This window comes from Podarcis vaucheri, assembly GCF_965113315.1.
Source record: "Podarcis vaucheri genome assembly, chromosome: 13".
Classification (NCBI taxonomy): domain Eukaryota; kingdom Metazoa; phylum Chordata; class Lepidosauria; order Squamata; family Lacertidae; genus Podarcis; species Podarcis vaucheri.
In genome coordinates this window covers 7222074-7242020 of record NC_138751.1, presented here as the reverse complement: position 1 = coordinate 7242020, position 19947 = coordinate 7222074, and the positions used below count along the sequence as shown (strand labels likewise).

General features: G+C 50.4%; 1 protein-coding gene across 1 annotated transcript; it reads right to left on the bottom strand.

The window, feature by feature from the left end:
• Window positions 1-1474: 1474 nt before the first annotated feature.
• Window positions 1475-17985, bottom strand: EFS (embryonal Fyn-associated substrate). The gene is made up of 6 exons (XM_082197725.1): window positions 14988-17985; window positions 10497-10841; window positions 9255-9353; window positions 6001-6675; window positions 4733-4822; window positions 1475-3210 (listed from the first exon to the last, which is right to left on the bottom strand). Exons 1-6 carry the CDS (start codon window positions 14991-14993, stop codon window positions 2797-2799), a joined length of 1629 nt encoding a protein of 542 aa, XP_082053851.1. The 5' UTR covers window positions 14994-17985; the 3' UTR covers window positions 1475-2796.
• Between the last annotated feature and the right edge of the window lie 1962 nt (window positions 17986-19947).

The window sequence follows — 19947 nt, the reverse complement described above, 5'->3', positions numbered from 1 at the left end:
ACTGGCTGGCGGTGGATCCCAGTATGTTTCCGAGCACAATTCAAAGTGTTGGTGCTGCCCTTTAAAGCCCTAAACGGCCTCGGTCCAGTATACCTGAAGGAGCGTCTCCACCCCCATCGTTCTGCCCGGACGCTGAGGTCCAGCACCGAGGGCCTTCTGGCGGTTCCCTCACTGCGAGAAGCAAAGTTACAGGGAACCAGGCAGAGGGCCTTCTCGGTGGTGGCACCTGCCCTGTGGAACACCCTCCCACCAGATGTGAAAGAGAACAACAACTACCACCAGACTTTTTAGAAGACAACTGAAGGCAGCCCTGTTTAGGGAAGCTTTTAATGTTTAATAGACTATTGTATTTTAATATTCTGTTCGAAGCCGCCCATAGTGGCTGGGGAAGCCCAGCCAGATGGGCAGAGTATAAATAATAAATTATTATTATTATTATCATCATCATCATCATCATCTCAAACCTAACTGGACACACCGGGGATTGAACCCAAGGCAGGTGAAGCAGATGCTCAACCACTGAGCCCTTTTCTTAGCCTAATCTACTTCGCAAGACTGTTGTGGCATGGGCACTGCTCCAAGTTCCTCAGAGAAAGGGACAGAAATGAAATTACTAATTGAAATGTATTTGGTGAAAAATAAATGCAACACCACACTGAAAAGCACGTGAATTCAAGACTCTATTGAAAGGGCGGAGAGATTCTCTTGCTTAATTTTGCAGTGCAGTTTTCGCCTCTCGCTGGCCTTGGGCAAACTCTCGCCTCTGCACCTCACCAGTCATTCTAGGCCAATAAACAGGATCAGTGTTCACGTTCCTTCGCTTCTTAACTGTTTATAGGCACAAGTCTTCTAGACCCCGTGACTAAAGCATGGACCTGGGGAAGGGTGTCAAGAACGGGAATTGCAGGAGGCAGATATAGAAATATAATTGAGGTTTTTCAAAATTTTACAGGGTGGTACTCCACTAAACGTTACTCAGAGAAGCCCTGTCAAAACGAATGGACCAAATTTAAGTCATATTTCAGTGGGTATACTCTGAATTAAACTTAGTTGAATACCAGCCAGTTTTTAATTTTGCAGCTTTGAAATTCATTCTGGCATTTAATGACCTTGGACCCACACATCATTCTCTCATTGCTGCCCGGTGGTCAACTTTTATTAGATCTCGCAGAGCCTTTTTTTGTAAAACTCTTACATTCATTCCCAGTTTGCCTTTGGAAACGGATTGCTGTCTCCCCCTAGTTTATGGCTGTTTTGCCGTGTTGTTTCTTGTGTGGGGGTGTGTCTGCTTGTAACAGCTGCTTTATCGTTTTTTTGTTGCTTATATTTTAAATCTGCAAGTTATATTTCCTGAACAGCAGCGTATCAATAATCAGAAATGGAATCAAAGCACGCCAGAGTTGTCGGGGGAGATTTGCGGGGAGGGGAGAGGGAAACCAATCAGGATGTGGAAGGAAGCAACACAACATGGGTGTTTGTTTTTTCACCCATTTTTATTATGATCAAACCTAGAAAATAACTTGGCAAATATTTCCTGAGAGAGAGATTCTTGACCCCGTTTGTTTCCTGGTGAGGAAGTGAGATGAGGGTCTTCGCAGGGAGCAGGTGGGGCCGGATGCTGTAAACTGCAGAATTGTCTGGCGGCCGTCCAATATCTAGAGGGGGGTTTTTCAGAGGAAGACAACAAACCTGAGGAATGAATCCATAGATCAAGCTGAAGGACTTCTATTATTAAGATTACTGACCCCTTCCAGGTGCTGGCTCTATTCCGCTGACCTAGCAGTGGCTCAATAACCCCCCTGCCCAGTTATTTGTGTTGCTAGTTCACACTGTGCATCGTAACAAGTGTCCGTACTGACCCGTCCCCGTTGTCCTTTTTTTAATCATTTCCTGTTCACCCTCAGCTTCCTCCCTTCTGCCCCAGATTAATTTGCTTCTTTTCACATTTGGCTGCCTCTCTGCGTTTTGTTTTCTTTTGCCCCTGTTGGCAATTTCCCATAACCCTCTCTGCTGCAGCAATATTGGCCATTCTCCCAATTCCCCCTCTTTCTTCAGCCGTTGCTCCAGAATCTTTTGTTACGGGATGACAAGGGTCATTTCCCATCAATTCTGTCTGTCTTCAGCTCCTTTCCCATTCAGGGTTTTTGTTTTGTTTTGTTGTTTTTTTGCACTCTTAAAGAACTGTTGTCAAGTCTACGAAGAGCCAGTGGGGAGACGTGTCTTTGGTCTTACGACCTCACGCCACCATCTTTATCGAGGGGTGTCTTTGAAAAATCAATGTTTTCAGGAAGGAACCTATGTCAGAATTAGCAAAACCTAACTGGAGCAGGGAAATGAGTGTCATGATGCGCAGTGTTGGGTCAGAGGCTGAAGGTCCGGAACGTTCTTTGGTTAGGAAACCGTCCAAGATGGCTGGTCGCAGGTGCAAGGGCTAGGGAGTAAAAGCAAAGAGGCAAAGGTGACAAGGACCATTTCTTGTCACGAAGTCAAGCAAGGCTGTCTCCTCTGTGGGTCGAAACTGAGCACCCGAGGGTCGAAGGTCACTAAACGTTGCTTCTGGCTGCAGGCGCTGAACGCCATGGGGGTTAAGAGGCCCTGACAAGATGGCAGCTGGAACCCGAGGGAAACGTTTTGTTTTTAGGCGAGGGCCTGAGTTATCCAGGGGGCAGGTTCAGGCCTGCTCGCTTCCAGAAAACCACCAAGCAGTGCTGCAGTTATTGCCACAGGAGGGGGTCGTAGTGTCTCACAGCTTCAGGGCAGGAGTTTGCTGGTGGCGAATCGGCACTGGCGCGGGATTCAAGATGGCGCCAGGGTGCCAAGCAAGGAAGTGAAGGCCAAGGCTTGCCGGGAGAGCTCTGCCACGCACTCGCGCATCTCCCGGGCGGCGGGCGGCGAGGGGTAGTGCAGGGCAGCCCCCTTGACCGAGAGCACGGCGTCCTTCAGGGCCTGGCAGAGGGTGCTGCTCGCCGCCCCCACCCTCGCCCGCACGGTGGCAGAGGACGCCAGGCGGGACACGGTGTCCCCCACAAAGACCAGTTTGTGCGCCGTGACGATGACGAACTTCCCGTGGGGCACGAAGACCCACGGGGGCTGGTGGGCCCCGGCGCTGGCCAGGAGCGCCTCGATGGCCGAGAGCAGGGTGGTGTAATGCGTTTGGCACTGCCCCGTGTAGAACTGCAAAAGCTGGCTGTCCTCGGGGGAAGGCGGAGCCTATAAACCGAAGAGAAAAAGGTTAGACGGCTGCCATTTTGTTCACTCTGGCTGTGTGTTTGTGTGCATTATTTTTTTAGAGGCGAGAGATGGTTGCCTACTTCCTTCGCCTGGAAAATCTTTCCCGTTGTGTGCCAGAGAAACATGTCTGTGTGCAATTCTGAAAATCCAAGCAGATCAAACATGGGGAGACTTATTTAAGTGGCATGCTTTTTACAACAGAACGAAAATCTCCCTCATTGGCACAAGAGAAGACTTGAGGGGGGCAATTTGATGGTTTTGAGGCCAAGGACCTCAAAATTCCCTGATGCTCTTCTCTGTTCCTCGCTGCTGCTCCAATTTCCCATAATGCCCCCAGAACTACCCTAGCTGCCATGATCAGAGGATCTCTTGCATTGCACATGTCAGAGGAACCAAGTGAGGATGAGATCCGGGCTTCTTCCTTGTGGGGGGGACGGGGACAGGAGCCTCAGGTCCTCCATAGCCTCACATCAGGCCCTCGGGTCTCTCTCTAGGCCATGCCCCTCCTTACCACACTCTCCTCAAGTGCTTCCGTGTGGCTGGAATATGGCTTTCTAAGCTGAAATTAAGAGTCTGTGGCTGCCTCCACTTTCTGCCTCTGGCCCTGGAACATGGCCCCCAAGCTGTCAAAAAGGCCCCACTTCTTGCTTGTGTCTTATTTGGGGCCTTCCTGGCTGGAGGACGCCAAAGTTTTCACCGGGAGGAAGAGCCGAGCAAAATCCTGGTCTACGTAAGGCTTCAGTGGGAGCTAACTGTCTCATCTGTAGCCGCCTTGTTGTATGTGTGTCTCCTTGGCTCTTGGGACATAACCAAGTCCAGTTATGTAGCATCCCTCCCAGGGCATTATGGGAAATTCAAGATGGCAGCCGCCTTCCCCCTCTGCCTGCTTATATTTTAAGGGTGCATGTGTGTCATGCACACTGCTGGACCAAGAGTGTGGTTTGTGGGAAGACCATCTTAGAACCCGGCTCTAGGTAAAGGACACCTGGACGGTTAAGTCCAGTCAAAGGCGACTATGGGGTTGCGGTGCTCATCTCACTTTCAGGCCAAGGGAGCCAGCGTTTGTCCACAGACATCTTTCCAGGTCATGCGGACAGCAGGACTAAATCGCTTCTGTCACAAAGGGACACTGTGATGGAAACCAGAGCGCACGGAAAAGCCGTTTACCTTCCCACCTCAGAGGTACCTATTTATCTACTTGCACTGGCGTGCTTTCGAACTGCTAGGTTGGCAGGAGCTGGGGCAGAGCAATGGGAGCTCACCCCGTTGCGGGGATTCGAACCGCCGACCTTCTGATCGGCAAGCCCAAGAGGCTCAGTGGTTTAGACTGCAGCGCCACCCAGGTCCCACCCCACCTTGGCCTTGGCAGAGTCTCTTCTCAGCTCTCCTTTGGGGGGGGGGGACCCCAAAAAACCAAGAGGACAAATTTCATAAGGAAATGCTGGCATCCGTCCCCAGCCTAAGCTGAAGACATTCGTACATTTTAAAAAGCGAGACGTACCATTTCTTCCGCCTGGGCTGTGTCTCCAGAAAGGGCCAGTCCGAGGCTTCCTTCAGAAGTTGTAGCTTTGGGCTGGGTTTTATCTGCTCCCTAGGAAGGAAGGGAGAGGCAGGATTGTGGGGATGTGTGCAAGGGAAGTGGAACAGAAAGCTTAGAAGGTGATAAAGTGTTTGGTCTCCCAAGAAGATCAAATTTCGTATCAAAAGATCCAGAAATGCCATCAGTAACACAACACAGAAGCCAGCCACATATCCAGTACATTCAGGTAGCCTTCACAGGTCCTTGCAACTTGTTCCTGCTGCTTTATGCCTTATTACGGTTTGACCCTGTCCCCCCACCCCTTTCCCAGTCTCCTTGAGAAACGTAATGGTCTCATGTTCGGCGGGAATGTCGATGCCTTTGGGGGGGGGAGTCTTTTATCTGACCTCCAAAATTGCTACACAATCTAGCTATCCACACAGAATGAGACCCTCTGCTCAGAGATCTGCCTCCTCAGACATATAATGTATTTATCTCTGTTTGTTTTAAGAGTTTTACCAATTTTATCTGTGTTTTATTGATCTTGTATATATTGGTTTCGGTGACAGTTTCATAACTTTTGCTGTTTCACAGGTAGTTTTATTTATTAGAGCTTTGTGATTAAGCAATGTACAAATATTTTTTTTGTAAATATTTTTTTTAAAAAACACACCATGTAAATGATGCACAGTTGAGCTTTTTTGCCACGGATTTTGGGTGAAGACCACAGAAACGTGGCGGCGATGGCGATAATAATGGTTCTTGGGAGATGGAAGCAGAACTGAGGCATAGCTTTGCTGCAAATGTGGCTCTGGTGTTTTAAAATCTGGTTCAGCCGTCAAGACACCCCAGGGATTGCATTTCATGAGGATGCTATGTTTAGAGAACGCTGATCCCATTTCCCAGGATCCCTTGGGATTTTCAGAGTGAGGATACAGTGATGGAAAAACCTGTTGGATTTCTGCCTGCCATTCAGCAGCTAAGCAGATTTAGCTTTCCCCATCACTATCCTGGAAAATCACCGCCACTTACTGAACTTCACTGAAATAACAATAACAACAGCAGTACAATTAAACCGATGAAAACAATTAATTTCAGTGCAGGAAAAGAAATGATTTTTGTGTGTGAGAGCCTCGTCGGATCAAATGCAAACCTAGAGCGATGATGAAGGGGTTTCTGACCCTGCCTTGGCCCTGGGGTCAAAGGCTGACCCACACACATTGCGGCAAGCCGTTCGCCGCTGAACTCACCTTAAGGTGAACGTAGTCGTATTCCTCCGCCAGCCGGATCCCCTCGTATTCGTTGTGCCCATCATCTGCGACTTGCTCCAGCTGCTCTCCTGCCCCAAGGCCCCCCAGCCGGGGTGGGGGCGGGGGCAGAGGGCGGTCCTGGATGCTCCCTTTCCGCACAATACTCGGGGACGGCGGCGGGGGCTCGACGGAAAGCCGTTCCTCGCTGGGTAGGGCGGGCAGGGGGCGCCGTGACAGGCTTTCGGCCGAGGGCAAGCGGGGTCTTGAAGGGGGTCCCGGATCCCGCAAACTCAGTCCCTGCAGCGCACCCTCAAGGGGCGGGGAGCCGGGCGCCAGCAGAGGGACGTCGTAGATGCCCCCGTCCTCTTCCTCCTCTCCGCCTCCCGCCAACACTTCCTCAGGCGACTCGTACAAGTTCAGCAAGGCCGAGGCACGGCGCAAGTTTGACGGGGTGGCATAGACGAGGGGCCCCTCTGGGCCCCCGTCATCCGCCTCCCCGTCCTCCTCTGGACCGGCGGGCTTCTTGAAGGCGAGGGGCACGTCGTAGGGGTCGTCGGAGGGCGGAGGGGCCGAGGGCTGAGGGGCAACGCGGGCCACTTTCTTCGGGCAAGGGGAAGGCGAGTCGTAGGTGTCGGACAGAGAGTCTCGGATGAGGGAGGAGGGGACGTCGTAAACCTGAGGAGCACAGAAGAATAGGGATGATGATGACGATAAAGGAGAGAGAGAACGAGGTTTAAGGTACTGGGTGGAAACGCCAAACTTTGGGTTCATATCCATCACTTTTTATAACGTTGCCTGGAGTGCACTGTTTCACGTAGGGAGTGAGGAGTCGCATCAAAATCTCCTCACCTGTTGAAAACCTGCCAGCTTGTGAGAAGGTTTGAGGCTTCACCTACTTGTGGACACACACACACACACAGCTCCTGTCCTTTTTTGCTCCGCTTGCCAGCTCCGCTTACCTGCCAACCCTCTTTCCCAAACACCTGGCCTGCCCTTTCTCCCTTTACACCTCACCCCTCCTCTCGCCCAACCCCCCACAACCCTTTTTAAAGAGGGGGTGGCGCTTCAGAGAGGGGTTTGCCAAACAGCTTGCCTGAGCCACCTGCCCACTCCCCCGCTCCTTGCTTGTTTGCCTGCCTTTCTGCTGTCACTCTGGATTCAAACTCTAGCATGACAACAGCCTTATGTTTCTATGTATATAGGAGGAGGTGTCTTATCTGGAGATATGGGGAAGTGCTTGGATATATACAACCCCCTAACATCAGACTGAAATGGTAGCCTCCCAGGAATTCTGTACTATGTTAATCAACTCCAGGAAACAAGAGAGAAAGGAGGAGAACAACGGATTTGGGAGGGAGGGGATTTCTGGATCGTTCACAACAGGGGTGGCAAACTCTTGGCACTTGGGGGGTGTATATCTCATCATGGGCAAACCTCCAAGGGCCACAGGTAGGGTGGGTAGGGTCAGAGGGGGGGGGAAACCCTGCAAAGAACTGGTGCACATAGAATTGAACCCCACCTCTCAGTGAGTGTCACCTGCCCACTGGAGTGATGCCAAATGATTGACAAGTGGGCATGCCTTTGAAGATATGGCCTTGTGGGCCAGTCCGGTACCCCTGACCATGGGCTGTAGGTTGCTCACTCTTAATAGGGACACTTCTGACCTACATGGAGCAACGGTGTAACTTGGTATACAATAGCTTTTGACGTTCCCACCATTTTAAGTATTCGCTCCTGGCTTCCTGATCCCAAACAAATTCTCCTTGAAGAGACGCCCCCCCCAACCCCAAAGAGCCCCACGGCAGATGTCTGCAGCCTGTTCCCCCAAAATACTGCCCCCATCCTTTGGCACAGACCCACACACTCGGCACCCCCAAACTCAAGAGTGTATCTCTTACATTCAGCCCTTCAGCTCCACTGGCCCCCTCTCTAACCAACCCCACCTGCCACTCCCCACCAAGCTTTCGTCCATCTAGGGCAACCTCTGCCTCAGCTGAGGGGCTGAAAAGGACACTGGTTTGCTTTAGAGACAGCAGTCTCCGCATTTGGGCTGAGATACAGTTACCCTCGGAGACCGGCACGGCCGCAGCTGTCTTTAGCAACAGACGGGTCCAGCTGTCCACAAAGGCAGCTCTCCAACGGAGGGGGGATGCTTGACAGCAGGCAGCCGAATCCCAGTTGTCTTAAATGGCACGGTTATCAAATGCATCTTCCCACCCACAGCTTGGGCTACAAGGCAGGGCCTTCACCCTTGGGAAAAGGTTAAAACAGGACTCTGGGTGGGGGAAGCCCTGGGAGCTGAGGAATTAGCGGGCTAGATTTCGAACGAATGTACTGCTAGTGCGGCAAAGCGGAAGGCTCTTATTAGCCTTACTACTGCGACACTGCATACAAAAGTGTCGTTGAGTTGGAAGGGACCCCTGAGGGTCATCTAGCCCAACCCGCGGCAACACAGGAATCGTTGGTGCTTTGCAATGGCTCCCTGCCCCAACCAGCCTCCAGTTGGAAACAGGGGTCCTTAAACTTTGGCCTGCAGGCACCCAGCAAACTGAAGCCCTTTTTCCAACTGAAAAATGCTGCTTCCGCCATCTGCAGTCCCTGTGCCAATCCTACAGGCAGTGTGGCGCTGTGGCCGGAGTGTCAGACGACAGCCAAGAAGACCTGGCTTCAAATAATAATAATTTAATAATTTAATAATAATACCCTGCCCATGTGACTGGGTCTCCCCAGCCACTCTGGGTGGCTTCCAACCAAATATTAAAAACAATACAGCGTCAGACCTAAACAGGACCGCCTTCAGTTGTCTTTTAAAAGTAAAATAGTTGTTTATTGCCTTGACATCTCGTGGGAGGGCGTTCCACAGGGTGGGTGCCACCACCAAGAAGGCCCTCTGCCTGGTTCCCTGTAACCTCACTTTTCGCAGCGAGAGAACCGCCAGAAGGCCCTCAGAGCTGGACCTCAGTGTCTGGGCTGGAAGATGGGGGTGGAGACGCTCCTTCAGGTATACAGGACTGAGGCCAAATCACCCATGAAGCTCCTAGTCACATGCCTTCTCCCCAGCCTACCTCTCAGGGTTGTTGAGAGGACAGAAGAGAGAGGGATAAACCGTGTGCATAGCTCCGATCTCCTTGAAGGGATTGTGATTTTTAAAACGTGTTAATTAACTAAATACAGTACGCCATCGCGGTCAACAATAATGTAGCCAGCCACTCGGATTTCATCATGCAATTCTCCCAGTGAGTGTAAGCACTAACCTCGGCAGGGTCCCCGTCTCGTCTGGTGCTGCGAGGCACCCTATAGATCCCCTCGGGGGGCAGAGGGCAGGGTCTGGCGGGTGGCGGCACCTCATAAACCTGCAGGCGGAGGAGGAAGGGAGAGAAATCAAACCAGGAATGACAAAAGGAAGTTGTGGCTTCATCCTGAGGTTCCTGGTTGGGATTGTTTTGCGGTAACGAAAGCCAGCCAGTACAAGCCGTGAGATTTGGCCGTAGTCCCAGAGGAATACCTTAAGAGCAACCTTCGCCAACCCGGTGCCCTCTGGGTGTTTTGGAAAACAACACTGGCAGGAATGACTTACAAAGGCTTATAAGGCTGAAAATCCTACCTTTTTACAGAAAAATTAAATAGGACAAGGGAATAATGTAAGGTAAAAACGGGGAAATTACAAATGTGACGATACAGCAAAGAAATAAAGAAACCATGAGGTGGGAAGGGGGGAAGTCGATGAGCTCAAATGTGTTTGAACTTATGTGAAAAAACAAAGATTGTATTTATATGTTATAAAATGGAAAATCAATAAATATCGTTTTTTTAAAAAAGGGAAAACAACTCCCACTGGCCTCAGCCATGTTGAGGGCCAAAACATCTGGTGGGGGAAGGCTGCTTTAAATAAATTTACTCCAGAGAGGTCCGGAGGGCGGCAACATGAGAACAGGGCCTTTTCTGTGGTGGCTCCCCATTTGTGAGACAATCTCCCCAGGGAGGCTTGCCTGGCTCCTGCATTATACACCTTTAGGCACCAGGCAAAAACGTTCCTCTTCAACCAGGCCTTTGGCTGATTTAATATTCCACGGCCTTTTAAATGTGTTGTGGACGGGGGAATTATTGGTTCATCATTGTTCTTATTTTTCACTGCGTACTTTGTGTTTGTTATATTTGTGTTGTGCACCACCCCGAGATTTACGGCTAAAGTACACAATTTTAATTAATAACGACAAGAATGCCAAGGGGAGGTGGCAGCGCTAAAGGGGGCGTGGCTAAAAGAGAAGGGGTGGAGCTAAGAAACCAGTAGCTGCACACACCCACACACACCCTGGGTTACACCTAGTGGAATATTGGCCTCGAATCTCAAGGTTTGCTGTAGTTTGGGGTTCTAGGGAATAGTGCTCAATCTATTGCAGAGGGTCCAAAATTTGATTTCTGACAGCAGCTCCAAGCAGGGCCCAGGAGAGATTCCCCATCTGAAATTCTGGAGTGTCAATAAACAAATTCCTCACCTCCTGCTCCTCCTTCCTGTGCCCCCTCCTCCTCCGCTCATCTTGGGGCGCTTCGTAGGCCGTCCCAGCCGCCGCCGCTGCCGCCGCCGCCTCCTTCCTGGGCACCTGGTAGACGTCCGCTGGGACGTGGTTCCGGCGAGGGGTGGGCCCTGGAGACCCCGGCTCGGGGAGGACTCTGACCCGGTTGGCTGGCACAATCCCCTGCTGGCCGTGCAAGGAGCAGAGGTGCCAGCCCTCCAGGCCCGGGGCTTCGGGCTGCAGCAGGACCATCAGGTCGCCCTTGCGGAAGGAGAGCTCGTCCGGGCACTCGGCGGCGTTGTCGTACAGGGCGCGGCAGAGCTGGGCCTGGCAGAAGCAGAGGGCAGGTCAGGAATCCCTCAAAATGCTGATGAAGTCACTACATCTCTGTATGAGCTCACAGAATCACAGAGCTGGAAGGGACCACAAGGGTCGTCTAGCCCCACCCCCTCATAGCTGTCAACTTACAGATTTGAAAACCGCTGGGAAGCGCTGAGCAAAGGCGAGTCCTCAGGCAACTCGGCTGATTTGATAGCACAAGGCATGCAAGCTCCACCCCCCGTCATTCTCAGACTCCTTATTGGGTGAGCAACGCAACCAAGCAACACAGTTGGAGCCTCCCTCCTCCCTGGCCGGCAGGGAGGGAGGGAGGGAGAGGAGCTGCTTCCTTTGAAACCCGGGAAATTTAAGGGACATCATCAATAAGGGACAGCAGCGGGACACAGTGCTGGGATAAGGGACTTTCCCGCCAAATAAGGGACGGTTGACAGCTATGCACCCCCTGCAGTGTAGGAATCTTTTGCCCAACGTGGGGCTCGAACCCACAACCCTGAGGTTAAGAAGAGTCTCCTGCTCTGCTAACTGAGGTGTATCTTCTCCACAAAACTCCACATATGCCAACTAGACTGCTTCAATCTGCCCAACTTGCTCTGGATGTCCCCTAATACTTAATCTGCATTGAATATTTGTTCCATTTGTGTGGCAGTGCCTAGACTTTTTTTAATTATTTTTCGAATCGCTGTTCTTCGCTCTTTTCGCAAACCGCTTTGAAGTCCACCCCTTCCCAATCAAGCAGTGTATAAATTTAAAGAAACAAAAACGTGAAATGATATCCCAGTACAGACTGCAGTCTTCTCCCAGGGATGTGCAAATCACACACAGAGAGAGAACCTGAGAGGTTCTTGAGGGTCTGCCTACCCAGTGTGTTTCTCAAACTTGGGTCCCAAGCTGCTGTTGGACTATAACTCCCATCATCCCTGTCCACTGGTCCTGCTAGCTAGGGATGATGGGAGTTGTAGTCCCAACGGCAGCCAGGACCCCAGCTTTCAGAAGCACCCTGCATTTCACAACCACCATCAGATGCTACCAGGAAGCACATGAGGAAGGCACAAAGATCACACACCCCCTTCCACGCTGTTTGTCCCTGTCTAGGTTGCATTTAGCTCCAAGGCCTTTGATAAGGCAGCGTCAACAGAAAGGTGGAAAGGGGTCGCTGCCTCAAACAAAAGACCTGGCTTGCTTAAGTACCATAAAGTTTGATCGGCGCCAGAGAGATGCCTTCGGGAGGGTGGGTCAGTTCTGGATTTGGCCCCAGGCACTTGAGCGTACCCAGGAGAGGCGAACGCCCAGACTTGCCTGCTTGGTGGTAGTTTTAAGGACGTAACACGCAGCCGTAAGGACACGCCACCCCACAGCCAGATGGGCACATGCTGTCCTTTTTGGGGGATGCTCAGACACAGCGAGACTCAGCAGGAACAAACCCTTAGCGTACAACCCTGTGTCCAAGACAGGCGCTCGAAACTTCACCTACAGATCAACAGCAACACAGAGTCTGTACCCCCTTTTCCTGACTCCGCACAACCCTAAAAATGACTCGTTCCCCCAAAAGAGGACACAAGCTGCGCTGCCTTTGCAATCTGCAATGGTGTGATGTCTGTATCCTTCTGATCCACAACCCCCATCCTCCCTGGCTCTTTGTCATGCTGGCCAAGCCCCATGTTGGGTGAGAGATTCCTTCGTTACAGGGGGTTGGACTGGATGACCCTCGGGATCCCAACTCTACAGTCCTGTGATTCTATACTTTGTGGTTCTATACTCCTTGGCTGGGAGCTGGAGAACCCACCCATTCGCCACATGGGATATATTGCATCACAAGGGTTGTCCCTCAATCCAGGGTGTTTCCCAGACAGAGCTGCTCCAAATGCAGATGTTCACACTGTTGCGTTAACCCTGGATAGCGAAGATCCCAGATGCCGGTAACCCAGTTAGTTAGATGCAGCCCAGGAAGCGATAAATGAGCTCTGGGCGAGACCCCTATCCGGTGCGGAGCAAAGCATTCTCTCCAACACTCTCGCTTTCGCCACCCAAATCCCCCTAAATCCCAGGCTGCCATCTGTTTCTCCCAAGTCGTAGCTTATAATTCACGGCCACCCGCACAGGCAGGCAAAAGTCCAAATGTGGCAGGGACTTCTGGAGGGGGCGACCGGCTAAGCGGAAGTGCATGCAGACACAAAGAGACACAAGCAGACACACAAAACAGGTACAGCCCTCCCTGCCTTTTGGAAGTGGGGCTCTGCCACTTTAAAGAGCAGAGAGTTGCAGAGCAGGATTCAAACCCCCCCCCCCCATATTCTGAAGTGGTATAGTCCAAGGAAGGCTGTACCATGATTTATTTATTTATTTGGATGCATGCATCTGCCTTCCCTTTTTAATATTGCCCGCTTGAAACTCTTCCTGGGGTGGAAGAGCTCAACAGATGCCTTCCTAAGAGGGGGATTTTATCCAGTCATACCTTGGATCTTGAACGCCTTGGCTCCCAAACAAATCGGCTCCTGAACGATCGAAACCCGGAAGTGAGTGTTCCGGTTTTCGAATGATTTTCGGAAGCCAAACGCCTGGTGTGGCTTCCGATTGGCCGCAGGAGCTTCCTACAGCCAATCAGAGGCCACGCTTTGGTTTTCGAATGTTTTGGAAGTCGAACAGACTTCTGGAACGGGTTCCGTTCGACTTCCAAGGTACAACTGCACTGCTCAGAGATATATATACCCATTTTCCAGATGGCATTTGCATTTCGCAACACAAATTGGAAGCCCTTTGCAGGTATCCAGGCTCCACAGTAAAGTTGCCTCATCTATCAGTCAGAGCACATTAGTAAGAGATGCTACGGATCATGCATATTCACACTCCGAATGACTTGCAAATGTGAACATTCAAATCCCAAAGGATAGATGTGACATTGAATCGAGACTTTGGGTTTGTTTTTTGCTGAAATGACTGACTCATCTGGAAATCCCTCACTCCCACAACTTTGAAAAGCAATGGGTTGTATCTAATACTCAAAAGAAGACCCATTGAAGTTAATGGCTATGACTAACTTAGGTCCATTCATTCCAATGGGTCAGCTCTGTGTAGGGTTAGCAGTGACCTTTACATTATGCGCAAAAAAGGGGGCATTTTATTGTGTTGCTGATCCCTTAATTAAAATTTAGGAAGAGTTTCTGGGGGGCGGTGGCAGATAAAATAGCCCTTAGGGCGCCAGATCCCTGTCGCTACTGCTAACTTGCTTTCCAGTCAAACCAGTTCCGAAAGTGGCTTACGACAATAAAAATAATCAGATTAAAATATAATGCAGATCTTGGCCACTAATAGGATATGCTCTTTGTTATTCCAGTACTGGAGGAGAAATTCAGAGTATTTGGTAATCAAGGGGTGGGGGGAGGGAAAGAGCCAATTTGGGTGCTGACAGATAATTCTTTGCCAGGGATGATCTCATTAGGGAGTTGGGTGAATGACTGCTCTGAAATGAGGGCAACGTTCAATAAGTTAACATGTGTTTCTCTATACGGGGAGAGTCCCTGCTGAGGAATCCCTGTCCTTCTCTCTCTCTTTCTTTGGCAAAGCTGCAGAAAGTAAGATAAAATAAACTGAGACGTGCCTTGATTTGAGAAAGTTGAAAGACCCGGGGGGGGGGGGTCAAACCTACAAATGCAGCCAGATTCTCTGCCCCCGAATGTATTAAGTCACGTTATTAAGCAAAGACCTACTGAATATAGTTGGGGACACTTGGCTGTTCTGAGCTTCAGCATTCAAACAGGTGCTGGGGCCAAGGCCCAGTGAAAGCCACAACCTCCCTTCAACCAAACGAGCTGAGCAACGCCATCCAATTTCACCTGAAGCAAAATCTCAGGTGAATTTGGGACCCACACGCACAGATTAAACATCTGCAGGGAATTATGAGGGAAATTAAAAATGGTTTTCCATTGGAAAACGTTCCCAGGAGAGGTTTTTTTACAGCTCTGTACTTTTCCCCCTAGTCTTCACTGTTTGTACACCTGGAACCTGCTGTGGCCCAGTGACCCCGAAACGAATCTTTTGTCCAAGGTCAAAAGAGCTCTCGATTCCCGATTCCACTCTAGACTTTGCTCTCAGGGCTAGCTAAATATTTGGCTCTCTTTCCTAGCTGAACATACTTACAGACATGTTGCTTCGCAAAAGGCAGGGTGTGAAACACGGAGAAGTGGAAAAGGAACAACCGCAGACCCAGGAGAGTGTGAACGAAGATTACACCTCTGTTCTGCCGGCTTCTGAAAACAATATCCCTGCCTCTAGGTGCATTATTTGTCCAAGCACTTGGTCGTTCCGAAACGAAGAAGCGATTCCTGTGAAATTTCTTATATCCTTGAAAAATATATATCCAATGCTTTGGGGATGGAAGAAGCGAGAACAGATCCAAAACAAAGAGTTTCTCAAAAAAACAAAAACAAAAAAGTTGGCAAATTTGTTGCAAAACACTATCCCGACGCAAAGTGGGAGGGAAAGGTAATTTCCAACCGAACTCAAACACTCCCTGTCCTTTGATTGCTAAGAGTCTGGTTTCTCAGAAGTCCAGCCACTTTCAATTTGCAATTCCCTTTCCCCCACACCCCAGAAGTTTTTGTAAGCCTTCCCAAATCTCTTGGGTCAGCAAAAGCTTCCCAGAAAAACCATCTGATTAGGCCTGGCTGCTTCCAGGCCGTGCAGGCTGCATGGATTGATGAGGCAGGCGAGGCGAAAGAGTAACAAGTTGGAACATGGGCTTGTGTTGCAACCACAGAGTGGAATTGCAACCCAAAACAGAGGCATTTGCAATACTGTACTTCTCTCCAAAGGTCCTTGTTTAAAAAAACCCTGGCACGCTCAGAAGAACGACCAGGGATTTTTGCATCGTCATGAAATCCAGAAAGCCTGAGCTATTCCTTTCAAGCCAAAAGGCTTGCCAGCAGAGTCTGTAGATCCACAGATGCTAACAAACTTTCCTACTTATCCAAAATACCATATCCGAAATAGATTAAAAAAGCACACACACACACATCCAGCAGGTCAGTTTTTTCCTGAGAATGCAGGCAGTATTTACCATGTCTTGAAATTTCCAGATGTTTTGCAGACTTTCTCCAGGCCCCAGGCCACTAAATTCTTCATTAAATCCTGAGGTTTGATCCAGTTTTTCTCCCAAATAATAATAATAAAAATGTATGTGTACAAATCCAGCCTGTTTTGCAGAAAGCTCCAAATCTTCAGGAGACGTGAAGCTTGAAAATGCGAATACTGACAAAAATCAAACTTCAAAAATCATGATGTACATTAATGTAAGCTCATTGTCTAAGAAGACCCATGTTTTCTCCCTCAAACTACAGGGGAAATGTAAGATTTGGTGATGTGGGAGATGACACACCGTAATTTTAACTTCTTCAAAGCATGGGGAACTTGATGCTCTTCAGAAAACTCCCAAAATCATTTGTAAACTTTGAGGAATTCCACATGATGTTGTTTCCACACCCCTTATAATCCAGAAAAATCAGTGTTTTCCCAACAACAACAAAAAGTAATTTGGAGGGCTGCCAAAATCTAGAAAAATAACTTGTTAGCAGAAATATTCAATTCAGAATCAGTGTTGACAAATGACAGAGTCCAACATCCAGAAAATGTATACGTGCTGCAACCCCAACCCGAGTGGACACAGGTGGACTTTAGAAGTTGAATTAATCTTCAGCATCCAGAAAAAGACTGCACAATCCAGATGAAAAAGCAGCGGATCCAAACCAACTGTACTCCTCTCTGTCATTTGCCATAAGCAAAGTCCAAACAGTCAGCTTGGATAAACTAGACTCCGGCTTTCCATATTAACCTAAAGTAGCAATTTTCTCTCTCAAGACTCCCAAGTTATGTTTTCCCTCTTCTGTGGGTTTAAAATGAGGGATTGGCGGTTTGCTTTCCAGATGCTCTGCATTTTGGAGGGAGACCAGTTCTCTGGAAAGGTCGCAGGTCCATCATTTTTCCTTTCTTTTTTGGGGAAAAAAATATTATTGGCTCTTTCCTACACAAATCTATTTTATGCTGAGGCAGGCAGACTGGGTTTGCTACAGGCTTAATTTTGGGGGGAACTCTCTTCCAAGGAAAAGCAGATACCCACACCCACAAATTTAGGGTTTTGGCCTTTTCCCCCTTCGGCTGGGATCCTGGCTCCCACTCAAGCCAATAATAGAAGGGTCCGGCCTGCTCCTTCCTCGCAAGGTAGCAATTTATCTGGCTCAGGGAGCGTCCCAAGTCAGAAAGCAAGTTGCTGGATGGAAACTGGGTAATGGGGAAAGAAAGGAGGCCAGTCGAGAAAAGGAAAATTACAGCTGGCTGGGAGGCAGAAAGTAGGCGACGAAGAGGAAAAGGAGGGGAGGCGAAAGAGGGGACGAGGAGGAGAAAGCAGGGATCAGGTGGAAGGGAGGGAAACGGGCGATCCTGGCGCGCAATCCTGGCGCGCAAAGCGACCCGGGGAAAGGAGGTCGTGGGGAAAGAAAGGAATGAATGAGAGTTGGGGAAGAAAAGCAGAAAGAGGGCAGGAGGTGGAAGCAGAGCGGAGGCTCCTCGAGGACTTCAAAGCGCCTTCTCCATCATTGTCTCCTTCCTTCTTTCTTTCTTTTGCTTCCTTCCTTCTCTCCTCGCGCGTCTCTCCTTTCTCTTTCCCTCCCTCCCAGTTTGGGCGAAGGGATTACTTCTTCTCGCTCCCATCTGTCGGAGGGCGAGCGGCGCCCTCGCCTCCTCCTCCCTCTCCCATTTTCTCCTCTTCCCTTCTTTCTCCCTGCAAAAGTCTCGCCTCCCGCCCCCTCTCCGGCTCCGGTATGCCGGATGTGCCACTTCTTCTCCTTTCAGCTTTCGCCACTCTTTCTTTCTTTCTCTTTCTCTCTTTCCTCCTTCCCGCGGCTGCCGGGAGAATCTCCTCCTCCCTTTCTCTCGCCCGTCCTTTCCTTTCTCTTCTTTCTTTTCTGCTCTCCTCCTTTTGCGATCGGTTCCTTCCTCCTTTTCTTTGCCACCAAAACGTGCTGAGCGCGAGAGAGAGACCTTTAGAAAAAGGGAGAGAGGGGAGGGGGGGAAAGGGCGAAGGAGGGAAAAAAAAAAAGGCAGGCAGCTGGATTTGGCTCCCAGCCCAGCTCCCTCCCCTCCCCGGGCTCACACTCGCGTCTATTCCTTCTCCAGACCCCACCCTCTCTCCTGCCTCCAAGTCCCGGGTCCTAGAGGCTGCGTCCTCCCCGGAAAGAAAGGAAGAACAAGAAGATCTTGCAAAATCTTAAGGACTAGCGGCATGGTTGGAAGAAGCCGGCAGCTCAAAACATTGGCCCTCTACCTGGGGGCACTGTCATACAGTGGTTCCGCTCCATCCTGGGCCGTGTTCAGAAAGTGGTGGGGGGGGATGAGTGTTCAGACCCCTGGACCCTCACTTGTGGGGTGCCTCAGGGTTCCGTCCTCCCCCCATGCTTTTTAACATCTATATGAAGCCGCTGGGAGAGATCATCAGGGGATTTGGACTGGGTGTCCATCAATATGCAGATGATACCCAGCTCTACCTCTCTTTCAAATCAGAACCAGTGAAGGCGGTGAAGGTCATGTGTGAGTGTCTGGAGGCGGTTGGAGGATGGATGGCGGCTAACAGATTGAGGTTGAATCCTGACAAGACAGAAGTACTGTTTTAAGGGGACAGGGGGCGGGCTGGTGTGGAGGATTCCCTGGTCCTGAATGGGGTAACTGTGCCCCTGAAGGACCAGGTGCGCAGCCTGGGAGTCATTTTGGACTCACAGCTGTCCATGGAGGCGCAGGTCAATTCTGTATCCAGGGCAGCTGTCTACCAGCTCCATCTGGTACGCAGGATGAGACCCTACCTGCCCACGGACTGTCTCGCCAGAGTGGTGCATGCTCTGGTTATCTCTCGCTTGGACTACTGCAATGCGCTCTATGTGGAGCTACCTTTGAAGGTGGCCCGGAAACTACAACTAATCTATAATGCGGCAGCTAGACTGGTGACTGGGAGCGGCCACAGAGACCACATAACACCAGTCCTGAGAGATCTGCATTGGCTCCCAGTACGTTTCCGGGCACAATTCAAAGTGCTGGTGTTGACCTTTAAATCCCTAAACGGCCTCGGCCCAGTATACCCGAAGGAGCGTCTCCACCCCCATCGTTCATCCTGGACACTGAGGTCCAGCTCCGAGGGCCTTCTGGTGGTTCCCTCATTGTGAGAAGCAAAGCTGCAGGGAACCAGGCAGAGGGCCTTCTCGGTGGTGGCGCCCGCCCTGTGGAACACCCTCCCGTCAGATGTCAAAGAGATAAACAACTACCTGACATTCAGAAGACATCTTAAGGCAGCCTTGTTCAGGGAAGTTTTTAATGTATGACATATTAGTGTATTTTTGGTCTTTGTGGAAGCCGCCCAGAGTGGCTGGGGAAACCCAGCCAGATGGGCAGGGTACAAATAAATTATTATTATTATTATTATTATTATTATTATTAAAGCAAACACATCTGCCCAAAGCATCCTGGGAACTGTAGTTTGCCCCTCGTAGAGCTACATTTCCCCCCAGAAGGATGGGAAAAGAAAAGAAAGAATCCTATGGAATCTTGAGGACTACAGCAGCCCATTTGGCAGAAGCTGACCCAAAGCTTCGGCTGTTTACGCACTATGCCGTTAAAGCACACCCCTCCCTCTGATGTAACCTGAAGCGTCTGTAACCCGAGGTACCACTGCACAAATATCTGTGGTCAGCAGGAGGCTAGCCTAGGGAAGGCAGGCCAGGCCAGGCCATGTGGCCCACACCACTATTCAGCGCTCCTCAGAATCTGCCGCCTGAGGCACTCCATACACAGTAGCCTTCTTGTGAGTCAACCATTCATCCATTTAGCCCAGTATTGCCTACGCTTTCCAAGGATCCAGGCCCCTGCCTTGAGATCCCAGGGACTGAACCTAGGACCTCCTGCCCGCAGATCAGATGCCGCGCCCCTGAACTACGGCCCGTTCCCCACCCGACCCTCTTGCCAAACGGCAGGGCCAGCCCTGTTTCACAGACTGAAGCCCACAATGTGAACTGTTATCCTTGACTGGCACACGCAAACACGTGAGCGCATGCACACCGAC